This window comes from Scyliorhinus canicula, chromosome 11 (assembly GCF_902713615.1).
Source record: "Scyliorhinus canicula chromosome 11, sScyCan1.1, whole genome shotgun sequence".
Taxonomy (NCBI): Eukaryota; Metazoa; Chordata; class Chondrichthyes; order Carcharhiniformes; family Scyliorhinidae; genus Scyliorhinus; species Scyliorhinus canicula.
The window spans coordinates 154,376,541-154,390,780 of NC_052156.1; the positions used below are offsets into that span (position 1 = coordinate 154,376,541).

A 14,240-nucleotide genomic window follows, 5' to 3' on the forward strand; every position below is an offset into this window, starting at 1 on the left:
TTGTGGTCCTGCTGTCTATGAGGCCAGGTTAAAAACCAATCACCCTCACGTATAGAAATAACACATTCTCAACTTAAGTAATCAATTTTTTTTCTTGATCTATAAGCTATAATTTGTATTTGAATAACCCCTTTACCAATTGTGCCTTCAGCTACTTGGGTTTCATGCTGTGAAATTCTCTCCAACTCCCATTTCCTTTTTCAGACCTCCTTAAAAGCCAAGTTAAAGGTGCCATGTTACTGCAAGTTGGACTTGAATAAAGAATTTCAAAGCAACGTGCCATGTGCAGGGGCAGGGGCAGCACGGCAGCATTGTGGATAGCACAATTGCTTCACAGCTCCAGGGTCCCAGGTTCGATTCCGGCTTGGGTCACTGTGCGGAGTCTGCACATCCTCCCCGTGTGTGCGTGGGTTTCCTCCGGGTGCTCCGGTTTCCTCCCACAGTCCAAAGATGTGCAGGTTAGGCGAATCGGCCATGATAAATTGCCCTTAGTGTCCAAAATTGTCCTTAGTGTTGGGTGGGGTTACTGGGTTATGGGGATAGGGTGGAGGGTTGACCTTGGGTAGGGTGCTCTTTCCAAGAGCCGGTGCAGACTCGATGGATCAAATGGCCTCCTTCTGCACTGTAAATTCTATGATAAATATGAATAACAATCTGGTTGTAAACAGCACCAGCCTTTCCAAGTGGCACTCTGTGATGTGAAATTATTAGCTGAATGCTATTCTTAAGCCAACCATCCTCCAGATAAGATTAATGAAATTAGCTTCAATTTTAAAACATTTTAAACTCATATTTTATAAAAGATTATCTTAATTCAAAATTAACTTTCAAATTCTGATATTCGGTAAAAGTCATGAAGAGGTTTCGAATTAGATTCTGCCATATCAAACTGAGAAGAGTTTTGGTTGTACTCTGGAGTTATCTGCTCAACTTTACAAGTTGTGCAATAGAAGTGTGTGTTTCCCACTTTGAAATTTCTGTAAGTTAATTTTGAGTTGCCTCTCTTGAAAGTTTGCACTTCATATCTATTGGGGGATAAGCTTTCACAGCAGGTTAGCATGTGTAACAGCATATCAATGAGCTATCGGTGAAATGTGACATACTGTATCTCTGCAAGAGAAGCTAACTGGAAAATTCAGAAGCGATAAAACCAGCCTTGCAAGTGGAGATATTTATCACATGTTGAAAACATAAATTTTCTCTAAAATTTTACATTAAGCAAGCTCAAGTGTGGAGATGTGAAAAATATCTCCACACCTCACCAATCATATGTGTGGTATGAAATGAGATTTCTGTTGCTGAAATTATTCTGCTACCCAAAAACAAAAGTAAATCTCTGAGAACATGACTGTCATGAACGGCTAAAGGGTTTTATGAAAAAAGATGATTTGTGATATTTTGTTAATTTTACTATTATGTGAAAGATATTTTGGATAATTTCGGTTCACAAAATTAGGAACTTGATCTGAACAGGTTTTCGCTATTTTCTCCAAACAGCTCTCTGACAGTGTCATCAACCGTATGCGAGATGCTTCTCCACCTGCTGAAAAGCCACAGTCACCTCCTCCAGGACCACCTTCATCAACAGGGACTCGGCCACCTTCTCCAGTCCAACCAATAGGTATTTAGTAACTGTATTTCTGATAACCAGTCTTCTCATTAATTCGATAAAGGCAAATTACTGAGGATGCTGGAATCTGAAACAAAAAATGCGGGACAATCTCAGCAGGTCCGACAGCATCGGTGGAGAGAAAAGGGAGCTAACATTTCGAGGCTGGCTTTGGCAAAGAGTCATCCAGACTTGAAACGTTAGCTCCCTTTTCTCTCCACCGATGCTGTCAGACCTGCTGAGATTGTCCAATATTTTCTGTTTATGTTTCTCATTAAGTCTGATCCAAATTAATAATCTATCCAAACAGCCATCCATTATGCTTATAACCTGTGTTCGATGACAATCTGTTGGACAAGTTTCTGCAAAATGGACTTGATGCATGTGTAAACACAGGCTCGGAACAGCAAGAGTGAAATAGAATTAGAGTGAGAAACAAGCAGTTGAAAGATGATGGTTCCTGGTTACATATACAACAGGTTACATTTATGACGGGTGAAGGAACACGATCAAACTAAAAATTGTTTTTGCCATTAAAGGGCATGGATTTCAAGATGCGATTCAACCATACTTTTGGAAGGGGTTTGGAGATTGTGATCCTGTTCTGATGGAGGTTTCTGAATGAGCCATCAGTGAAATAATGGACATGGTTGCGTGGCAAATGGATAAGATCATTAGTTTGAACAGGGAACAGAATTGCAAAGGATAATTTCCTGGGAAACCTCATGGGTCGGAGGAAAAGCTGGTGGATGCCCCATAATGTACAATAGTTAGACTGTTAGGATATCTTCATGAGCACACATTTGTGCATTAGTGATTTGCTTGTGTGATTAGTGCCAACTTCTGTCAAACTCTCGGAAAGCCTCGAAGGTAATGATGGCGATTAACTGAAATGTTAATGAATGGAATTCCAGCACTTTCACTGTCAGTTTGTGGTTGGGAAAGAGCTTTAAATAATCAGCGACAAGTTCAAAGCCAGCTTGTTTATGCCTCATCCAAAACTCTATATCATATCCCCAGTCCTGTCCTCCGATCTGACTATGGGCAAACCTGCACCTCTTCATTCCATCATCACGTTTGGCTCTTTCGCTCTCCCCTCCTCCTTCATCCCACCACCATTGATGCGCATCCATGCATTTATTGTCTTCCAACTTAATTTCTCTAATATTCTGCTTGCTGAGCACCTGACAACCACTCAATAAGGATTGCCAAGACCTGCTCCCCATAAGTGATTTTGTGTTACATGCCAATCACTTCTCCCTTCACCAACCTCCTCTGACTTATAGTACCCTAACATACACGTATCAGATTCCTTTCCTTCATCATAAATCCCTCAGAGGCAGAGCCCTGGCTTCTTTAATCTCTTGTATCTCTGAATCTTGCTTCTTGCTGGTCTGTTCTGAATTTCAATACCCAGTCCTTTTACTGTAACTGTGCCAAGCACCTCCACTTGTTTTATCTCTCTGCACTGTTTAAAAATCTCCTCATAGCCTATCACTCCTAGCTCGTCTCCAAATACCTGCTCAATGTTCAAATTCTGCCTCCTCCCACTCTACCCTCGGTGTTTTCCTACAGCTGAGTTGTTGATGATCACCAGCAGAATGATCATACCAGTAAACCAAAACTGATTTGTCAATTACAGTGACACGGTGGTTAGCACTGCTGCCTCACAGTTCCAGGGACCCAGGTTCAATTCTGGCCTTGGGTGGCTGTCTGTGAGGAGTTTGCACTTTCTCCCCGTGTCTGCGTGGGTTTCCTCCAGGTGCACCCATTTCCTCCCACAGTCCAAAGACGTGCGGGTTAGGTGGATTGGCCATGCTAAATTTCCCCCTTGTGTCAGGAAGGTTAAGTGGAGTTACTGGGTTACAGGGATGGGGGTGGAAGCATGGGCTTAAGTTGGGTGCTCTTTCTAGGGGCCGGTGCACACTCGATGGGCCGAATGACCTCCTTCTGCGCTGTAAATTCTATGATGTATGGTTGTCTTGAGAATTATGGGAAAAAGTATGAGGACAGGTTATAGAGATAAAGCTTGCATTCCCTTGAATATAGAAGATTAAGGGGGTGACCTAATTCAGATATTTAAGATGATTAAAAGGATGTGCTGGGCTAGATGGAGAAAAACAATTCCCTAAGGTGGGGAGTTTTAAAAAAAAATAACATTAGAGCTCAGCTGTTCAGGCGTGAGTGATGTTGGAAAGCCTGTCTTCATATAAAAATAGTGGAATCTGGAATTCTGCCTGAAAAAGCAAGGCCAATTAAACATTTCAGATTGAGATTGATCAGATTTTTGTTCGGCAGTGGTATGCACGGTTACAAGCCCCGTGTAAACAGCCGTGATCTGATGGAATGGTGGAGCAAGCCAGAGAGGCTGACTGGGCTTGTCCTGTTGTGATAAATGTAGAAATTGATACCTATGTTATTTCATTTTGTGGCCGTAATGTTATTAAAACCCTCAATTTAAAATATATGCTGTGTGTGTCTCGACTAAAGCAGTCATTGAGGTGTCTTTGAAGGTGAGGCAATCATTGCTTTTAACCATTTATTTATTTACAGAGAGCTGGCTAATGGAACATGGTTTTGATTGCAGGAGATTCACTGGGGTACAGATCATTTGAGGGACGATGTTTAGTCCTAGCTAAGCAGGTCATGGGACAACTTGGTGAGATACAGATGGCGTAATTAATGGTAGGAGCTAGGTCTGTGTCGTATGTAGTTTTGCCAAATGCTCTTAGGCTGAGCAGAAGGGTCTGACAAGATGGAAGGATTTTCAGGTTGTTCCTCAATTGGTCTCGCTCCAAAAGTCTGCACAGATAAGCATGTAACTGGATTGTTAACTTTATTTTCAAGTGACATTTGAACTGTATTGAGTTGCTTAATTTGAACATTGCAGCAGGTGCAGATAGTAAGTTTAGATTTTTCCTTTTATTTGAGAATTGTTTTGCTGGTTATTGTAAAGCTATATTTGATAATGTGGTTAGTTCTGTGTTTAAATTAACAATTGTTTTAACATAAAAGATACCTATTGGTCACTGTCATCATTCCTGGCGTGAAGTATCCTTTCCTCATAGTTTTATAAATTGAAAAATTGTTTGGGGTTTCACATGCGGTAACCTGGAGTCTGGTCAGGTGTCCTAACTCTGTTTCTATCTCAAGCTGAGAGTGGACATCTTGAGAACAATGGATTGGACAACATCAAAAACCACTGGTCTTGCAAGAAACCAGATCTCTCAGGGTTACACCCCTTACTTAACAAAATATCCCATGTGTGAGGCAGTAGACTCAGCCCATCTTGGCTCCGATTCACTCAAGTGATAAAAAATATGTTTCTTGTAGTGTCAGTCAGGAGGAGTAAGACCTTCTATGTCTTCATTAGTAAAATGTCATGATGTTTTCTATTAAAATTAATGGATCTGAGATGTGGGGAAACTAGTTAAAATACTCAGGAGTTTTGTGTCTTCAGAGTTAAGTGGCTCCAAGTGTGCAGAGTATTCTTTATAAATGTATTGTAAAATTAAGCAGACATATTCAGCACAGAATACATAAAAAGCAGAACTATCAGTGCAGATTTATGCTGTCTTTTAAGAGATCCTAGATGTATGTCTTATGCATCAGACTAATTTGTTTTTATTTTCTGCTTCTGCTTTAGCAGAAGTTGTATCAACTCAGTTTGGTTTTTGAAAGGAAATGGAACACTTGAGCGCACTTTAACCTTTAAGGTTTGCATTAACTTCAATGCTGCGCATCGATAAATCAATTGAATTCCCTCAGGAAAATGAGGGTGCAGGATTGAACTCGGACTGGACCTTGAGAAATCAATTCAACATGTCTATGCGGCTTTTTAAAAAATAATATTTTTGACGAGACTACATGTTCCCCAGGATAGATTTTCAAAGATGTTTCAACATTATCCTGATGTAACATTTTCTTGTTTTTCGCATTATCGCGGCCCAGTTATTTAAAATTTCAGGCTATCTGAAATACAATATGCAAGCAGGATAGCCAAAATCTGCATTTGCCGTTTGTTTAAATAAACACATTTGACTAAATTTTCTGGAGGTTGCAAACAAAATGTTAAATTAAACAGGCTGGTTATGGTTTAACATACTATGAAGCCTTGGTGAGGCTTATTTTCTTGTAATCATCCCTATTTTCACTCTGTATTCACGTTGCTACTCAACACCTGTGGTTTGAGTCATATTTATAAAATGGATATTTTTATGAAATAGGCCATTTTCCATTCTTGAACTTGCACGATGCCAATGCTTCTGGAAGAAGGAAAGTTGTCTCACCCGGGTGTTCTGCTTCAAGTTTTGTCCTTTCTGCAGCATCGCCTGCAGTGTGTTACTGTTATTTAAAGCAAAAATATATTCCGTCTTGACTCGTAGGTTCCAACACTTGGCAATGTGCACTTCAGTCAGTTAGATCCACAGAACTTGCCAGCTGCCATGTGGGTGTATCAAAGTAAATAACTACCGTGGGGCTTGCAGCACCCTGCTGCCCTGCTAAATAAGTACAGAATGAAGTAATTACATTGTCTGTCTTTAAAACGTGTCAGTATGTTGTATTGATGTGAGATTATTCAGAAAATTGTTAGTTTTTATCAGAAAATACACCTGTGGCTTGCATTAATTAGTCACGTTTTGAACCTTAAAGTTGTGGTTTTATTTTTGGCCTGTTGGTAAAATAAGGAGGTCTTGTCGTGTATTCTCCCTCTATACTGTATTTTGTGATGGGACCACTGAGGTTGCTAGATAGGTGATTGGTACTGCAGTTTGCAGTTTAGATAAAATTATCCAAGTTTCCATAAATGAAGAATTAGCTTTTGTTTTCATAAACCAGTATTTTTATTTTCTGTGGAAGAGGATGGAAGAGCACAGCAGTGGGGCAAATCAGTGGAATTTGTCACCAATAAACGCATATCTGAATTACAGCTTCATGCTATATGTCTTATGTCTGATGCATAAGACATAAAACAACTTGCCACCTTGCTCTGCTGGGCTGTGATGACAATTTTGTATTTGTAATGCAGTGACTTTTCTTCCAATGGCCTGTTAAATCAATACACTTTGTAGTCGGTTATTTTTACAGAGCTTTATTTTTCTTTGGCAAGACTGGTAACGTTTTCTTCGTTTGACATGATGCATGAACCAGTGCCATTAATATACCTTGTTTCAACTGCAATATTTTAATAACTTAATCAATGTTATGGTAAATCCCCAATGCTGTATTCCTCCTTTCAAACAAAAACTAATGAGATTGCACTCAATAATAACCACCTTAACAATTATGACTCAATTCCCTGAAATGTTAACGGTCGAATAATCACAAATACAATTAGCAAAAATTAATTCTACCGTTTGCATGATGGGAAACTCTGACAGTATTAAATAAAACATATGCAGAGTCAACCATGACACAAGAATTCCCTCGCGGGTTAAGGGAATCGCTGCGCCTTAAGTATTTGCATGTGTTTGCTCACCTTGCGTTTGGGTTCTGGGCAGGTATCAGTGAATCATTGGGAAAGGGTTGCAGTTTGTGAAAGGTTACTTGAAATCAGTGACAGTTCCAAGATTTGGATCAAGTATACTCTTGTCACTTTTAAAAGCAGTTTGTAAATAAATTTTATCTCCCAGTACAAATATTCTTGGGTGTTTGGATGCTCTGTTAAATGTAAGCTTTGGATAATGGCTTTTATGTATTTTAACAATAGCTGGAACTGTAAATATTAACTTAACTATTTCCTCCTGCAAGAAACACAATATTAGGAAACTAAATTATCGTACATTTATTGTTACTTGATTGTTGGTTGTAGCTTGTTGAGCATTTGACTCATTGACCTTTTTTAGACATCCATGAGGTGTGGGCAGCTCTGGCCAGGCCAGTATTTAGTGCCTCTCCTGAATTGCCCTCAAGAAGCTGGTGGTGAGCTGCTGTATTGAACCATTGCAGCCCATGTAGAGTAAGTATACCCATAGTTCTGTTCAAGAGAGAGTTCCAGGATTTTGACCCAGCGAAGAAACGGTGATGTGTTTCCAAGTCAGGATGGTGGGTGACTTGGAGGGCAACTTCCAGGTGGTGGTGTTCCCTTGCAACTGTTGAATGTATCTACTCTGTCAAATCTCCTCAGTATCTTGCATGTTTCAAGAAAATCACCTTTCGTTCTTCTAAACTCCATTGAATATTGCCCCATTTAGTTCAACCTTTCTTCATAAGATAACACACTAATTTCTGGAATAAGTCAAGTGAACCTTATAATTCATAGAATCCCTACAGTTCAGGAGACGGCCATTCAGCCCATCAAGTCTGCACCAACCCTCCGAAACAGCATTTTGCCTACGCCCACTCTTCCATCCTATCGTCCTGACCCCACTCATTGATGATGTCCAATCCACCTCCTGCTCATCTTTAGACTTTGGGAGGAAACCGGAACCCGGAGGAAACCCATACATTCACGGGGAGAACATCAACTTTGTATTGCCTTCCATTAAGGTTAGGGGTGATCTCAGTGATGTGTTAAAATGGTAAAGGAATTCAGTCGAGTAGATGCAGAAAAGGCTTTTCATCTTCGGGGTATCCAGAACAAGAGGACACAACTTAAATTTTTAAGCCAGGTCATTTTGGAGAGGAATTGAACACTTAATCGCAGTAAGTCTTGTGGTAACCCTCCCTACAGACTGTGGGTGTTGGGTCATTTGAACTTTTAGGACAGATTAAAGGTTTTTTGAGGTCAAGATATCAAGTAACAACCTCCCCTAGTTTTATTTTGTTTTGCAGCCTGTTTATTTGAACATGTGGAACCTTAATTTTTTGCACGGTTAAGCCATCTGAGGTAACTTGTGAGCACCCTGCATGGAACCTTCTTGGCCATCTAATTTGCTCCTTAATTGGAAAGAAAAGAAAAAAAATTGTAATTGGGTCCATTCTAAGGAAAAGAAAATCTAAGCACAGCTGCAACAGAAAAGTTATGGTGTTATTTGTAAAGACAGAGTTAATGAGGTGTTTTTTTTAAACTGCCAACAAATTTGACACCTGGTTCATTACTGTTTTTATTAATTACACTGAAATAAGGAGCACAGTGGACTTCAGGTGGCAGGCAACATGTAGGTGGAGGTCACACATCAGGTTCGAGTCTTTGGTTTTTGGCCCTTTTAACAGTTTCTGGGGGGAGTTTGTGGATAGACTGATCCTCATAGGGTTGTGGACACGAGAGGATGTCTAAATCCCAAAGAAAGTACATTGGGAGACAGGGTAGTCCACTAGCAGAATTGACAGCGGTATGAAGTGCGGTTGGAGGAAAGATGGTAGGATGAAGCTCACCCAGTGTGGCTGCTCCCATTGCAATGGATACGCTGGCTGGGGTGATGGCTGTGGAGTTTGAGCGGCAATTTGCCAAACCTTTTGAGTGGCAAGGGAAGGAGATGAGTGGCAAGGTGGAAGAGTCGCTGGCCCCAATAAAAGGAGGCTCTTGGAAGATCTCCGAGATGGTGCAGGAGCATGCAGAGGTGCTGAAGGGGGTGGAGAAAGCACTATTGTGACATAATGACCAGCTCGCCTCAGTGGAAGCGGAGTTGCTGAAGGTGGAGGATAGGAATAAGGGCTTGAGGGTCAAGGTTGAGGACCTAGAGAACGGCAAAACCTCAGGATCGTGGGGCTGCCTGAAGGTGTGGAGGGCCTGAAGCTGACAGAGTATTTTGCAAAGATGTTCGCGAAGTGATGGAGGAGGATCCCGATCCCCCCCCACCTTCGATTTGGATCGGGCCCATCGGTCGCTCCAGTCGAAGCCACGGAGGTCACGAACGAGCTCACATGAACTGTGGTTGTCTGCTTTCACAGTTACCAGAGGAGATGAGCCAAGCAGAATCGGGAAGTGAGGTGGGAAGACAGTGGTATTCATATATGCCAAGATGTCACGGTGGAACTGGCGAGAAGGCATGCAGCTTTTAACAGGACGAAGTCAGGGCTTTTCAACAGTGGAGTGAACTTCAGGGTGGTTTACACACGAGGCTGAGGATCACACGCAACAGGGGCCATTATTTTGAGACAAAGGAGCAGGTGTTAGTGAAGGCAGAAGGATTGCGGTTGAACTCAGGACGCTGGGTCTTTGGCATTGTGGTTGGGATGAGGTGATATGATTTGCGGTTCGGGCCCATTAATTTCTTTGTACGTTAGTTGCCGTTAAAGTTTAATGTTATTCGCTGTGTTTTTGTGCTGTGGGTTGCCTTTTCCTCTCGGGTGATTTCAGGCTGCAGAGGGTATGCAGGTGGGTCGAGGGGAGGAAAATGGAATCAAGTGAGGAGATTAGATTATTCCTTACAGTGGACATGGCTAATATGCAGGGGCAGTGGGGAGGGGGGGGGGGGGGGTTTGAGGTGAGTGACCCCTGGATTGGTTAGTAATGTGAAATGTGCGGGTATTGGGAGGGCCGATGAAGGGGTTGAGTGTTTTCGCCCACTTGGAAGGAGGGCTGATGTGGTGCTGCTGCAGGAGACCCATTTGTGGGTGAAATACCAGTAACGACTTTGTCGGTCAGGTGTGAGCGGCGAGATAAATCGCGTGAGGTGCTGGTTGAGAAAGAGGCAAGGGAGGACCGCCAAGTGCTGAAATATGAAATTTTGGAGTTTGATGGCATGTATTTGGAAGATCCTAGCAGGAAGGTACTGCAGACACATTTTCGTCGGTTGTCCATGGGCAAAGCGGTGTGCCAGTTGAAGTGGGCAAAAGGAACAATGTCCAAATATGAGAGAGAGCCAATCGTTTGTTAACTGGCCAGCTTAGGCGGCAGACGGTCTCCTGGGAGATTGGTCAGATACAGGAGGTGAGTGGGAGTTGGCGTCCGCTCCAGAGAATGTGAATAGGGCATTTGAGGAGTCAAAGGCTCTACAGGATGGGGCCGCCAGGAGACGAGTCTGATTTGGTGGAGATTTGGAAGTGATTGGAATGTCCTATGGTGGAGGAGGGGAGTAGGGAGCCACTGGGGATTGAGGTTCGGACGACCATAGGGAAAATTTGAAATTTGACATTTTGAAATGGGGCTCATATTTGTGTTGTGGGTTACGTTGCTTTATAGAAAGCCCAGGACGAGTGTCCGTACAAACGATCGGAATTCCCGATACTTCCGGTTGGATAGGAGAATGAGGCAGGGTGTCCTCTGACCCTTCTCCTGTTTGTGTTCGACATGGAACCATTATCCATTGCACTGAGGCAGTCAACTAAGTGGGGGGGGGGATATTTGCCAGACCGTTTGTACATCTTGGACCCGGTCCCCATGGTTGGCTGTTGACTCAATTTGGAGCTTTCTTGGGATACAAACTGAACTTCGGGAAGAGCAATGCCATTTGGTTTCTCCGCCAGGGAGGGGGCTGGATTTTCAGTGCTGCTGCTCCATGTGTCGACCTCCCACATTGGGTTTCTGGGGGTGCAGGAGCTCGAGATTGTTCATGGCATCGTAAATGAATTTTTCAAGCCCGGTGGGTAGGTTTGAGGCGGATTTACACAGGTGGGATAGCCTCCCTCTGTTGGCTAGCAGGTTCAATCGATAAAGATGAATATTTTACCAAGTTTCTATTTTTATTCCCATGCCAGCCTGTGTTTTTGAAAACGGCGTTTTTTCAGGGAGTGGAGCAGTTGATTGTTTTGTGTATCTAGGCGGACAAGGCAGCCAGAATTCAGAAAACGGTGCTTAAAAGGAGTCGGCAGTCAGGCGGTTTGGCTCTGCCGAATTTGATTTATTACAACTTGGCGGCAAATGCCGAGAAGGTGCTGGGCTGGTACGGAGACCAAGTGGAAATTTGGGTTAAAATTGAGGCGGGTTCATGTCAGAGGTTGGGGGTTGCGAACCACGGTGGTAGTGCCACCCGTGTTATCCCCAGGAAGTACTCAGGCAATCCAGTGGCATTAGCGATTTTGTAGATTTAGAGGCAATTTCAGCAGCATTTTAAATTGGGGGCAGTGTCGAAGATGTTGCCGATATGTGCGAATCACCTGTTTCAACCGACGAGATTCGATGCAAGGTTCCGGGCCTGGGAGGAGTGAGGGATTTGTTTTGAGAGGGCTGGTTTGTAAATTTGGAGACGTTGACAGAGAAGTATGGGATCCCATGGACCAAAGCCTTCCGGTATATTTTGCGAGGAAGATCTTTCCGACGTTCCCAGTGATGCTGCCCTCCTCGCTGTTAGAAAAGTTCTGTTGGTATCAGGCATGGAGGAATGGGGAAGTACCTCGAAGGTTTATGGGAGGAGTCTGGAGGAAGATGGAAGGGGTTAAGGCTAAGTGCAAAGAGGAGTTGGGAATGACGCTGGAGGAGGGGGTGTGGTGTGAAGTGTTGCGCAGGGTGAACACCACAATTTAATGTGTGAGATTAGGCTTGATTCAATTAAAGATGGTGCAAAGGGCACATTTAACAAGGCCGAGGATGAGCCGGTTGTTCGAGGGAGAGGAGGACAAGTGTGAGCGGTGTAGGAGAGGCCAATCAGGTTCACATGTTCTGGCCTTGTCCTGAGCCTGGGGAGTTTTGGAGGCTCATTCTTCAGCAGCAGTCTGCAAATGTGCAAATGGAGCCCAATCCCCTAGGGGCCGTATTTCAGGTGCCGGACCTGCCGGTACTACAGACCAGGGTGGATATTTCAGTCTTCGCCTCGCTGACTGCTCATAGGTGAGTCATGTTGGCGCAGAGGTCCGCGTCTCAGCCAGGTGCGTCAGTATGGCTGGGAGACTTAATGGAATTCCTACACCTTGAAAAGTTCCGTTCACCTTGAAAGGGGCGATTGAGGGGTTCTATAAAAGATGGTGCCCGTTCAGTCTATATTTCCAAAAGTTGGTCACAGTCAGCTGCTGGGGGAGGGAGGAGTACGGTTTTGGGAGTTGGGTTGGAATGTGCTGGGGGGGACTGTTGTGGGTCTTTTTTGTCCTGTTTGGGGTGGGGTCTGTTTTCTTTGTTATGTATAAAATGTTAAAAACGTAATAAATATTGCAAAAACAAAAAGAAATAAGGAGCATAGTGTCGGGATTAACATTTTTAACAATCTTTTCCATATAGGCTGTACTTTTACTGTCACTTTGTCACCTTTACAGTTTCCGTATGAACTATCTGGTTTTGTGAAATGAAAACCCATCCGATTGAGTGGCATTCATCGACCATAAGGTTGCCTAAATCTTGACCTTTATTAAAGTGAGGAATTAATAATAATTGCTTATTGTCACAAGTAGGCTTCAATGAAGTTACTGTGAAAAGCCCCTCGTCGCCACATTCCGGCGCCTGTTAGGGGAGGCCGGTACAGGAATTGAACCCACGCTGCTAGAATTGTTCTGTGTTGCAAGCCAGCTACTTAGCCCACTGTGCTAAACTAACATCTGGGCTTCATATGCTCAGAGTAAACTCAAGAGTGCAGGGCACCACCAACCATCAAAACTGAGAAAATTAGATGTGTGTCGAAAACATAAAAAATGGCAACTGCAGTAATTGAGATAAAGCATAAAATGCTAAAAATAAACAAGAAAGTAGATCGGCATTTACAAAGAAACCAGATAGGCTACTTTTCTGGAAACCTCTGTCAGAACAGGAAAGTAGAAGCCAACCAAGCCACTTTATTGGTCTGTATATGTTGATAGAGTGGCAATCGAGCCCTGATCAGTGACCATTGTCTTTAAGAGTTAACAGTGCTAACCACTGTGCTACCATGCTGCCCTAGATGTTGTTTGACTGCTGAGTGTTTCTCACTCAGACTTTTCTGTTTAATTTCAGGTGTCCAGTGTCAAGATATTTTACATACATTTTAAATGAATTTGTTGTCTTTATCCTTCAAACAGTACTTAAAATATATTTACCCAGTCGTTGCATTTCAAAGTAAAATTGCTCTTTGGCTCACATGGTAGCACTGGCTTATTCCCCACAATGGCTTTGAACAAACAATCATGACTGACATTTGCTTATCCAGTTAATCACCTTGGTTTCAAAGTAACGAATGTGTCCTGTTTTTTTTTAAAGTTCCAGCAATGAGGTTTTGAATAAGGCTGATGCGAACCCTGGGGAGAGAGAGGAGAAAGGTTTCTTCTTGATGACTTTGTGCACATGCCTTGCCAACAGCTTAGCATGACGATGGGGAGCCTGTCTGATGCTTTGAATCTCAATCTGTCCATGATATTGTTTGTAACTTATGTTCCATTTGATTTATGAATCGAAATTACTCCAATCAGATGGCTAAATCTTCACACAACTCACACTAAATTGCAGTGTTGCAGCATATAGGATGACATTGTTTTGCCAAATCATTCTCGAGGATCTCTGACTTAATGTTCTTATCAGAAAGGCCCAATCTTTGAAACTGATGGAGTGAGATTTACAGTTGCTTATGTTTCAACATGATAAAATGAGAAATAATAAAATCGCTGAAGACCGATACTTTCAGTCTTCTGCCCTCTTTGGGGAATAAAATTGAAATAAGGTACATAATCTTAGCCTTGGTGATGCTATAATATGCAGCCTAAAAGTCACCCAAATGTATTGGGACAATTTCAAAACCTGCACAAGTTTTGGTTTCAATGCGTGCTTTTGTATTGCTCAAAGAATCACAGAGATTTAATGCTGATAGTTGCCTGCCAGTCAGATAGTTCAACATCGTGACATGTGCATTTT

General features: G+C 42.6%; 1 protein-coding gene across 2 annotated transcripts in view; it reads left to right on the plus strand.

Moving 5' to 3' along the window:
* chchd3a (coiled-coil-helix-coiled-coil-helix domain containing 3a) overlaps positions 1-14,240 on the plus strand; it is a 320,225-nt gene that overhangs the window by 23,133 nt on the left and 282,852 nt on the right. For both annotated transcript variants that reach the window (XM_038811813.1, XM_038811814.1), the window contains exon 2: positions 1,498-1,621. In XM_038811813.1, coding sequence (XP_038667741.1) covers positions 1,498-1,621 — 124 coding nt within the window. The remainder of the gene's footprint in view (positions 1-1,497; positions 1,622-14,240) is intronic.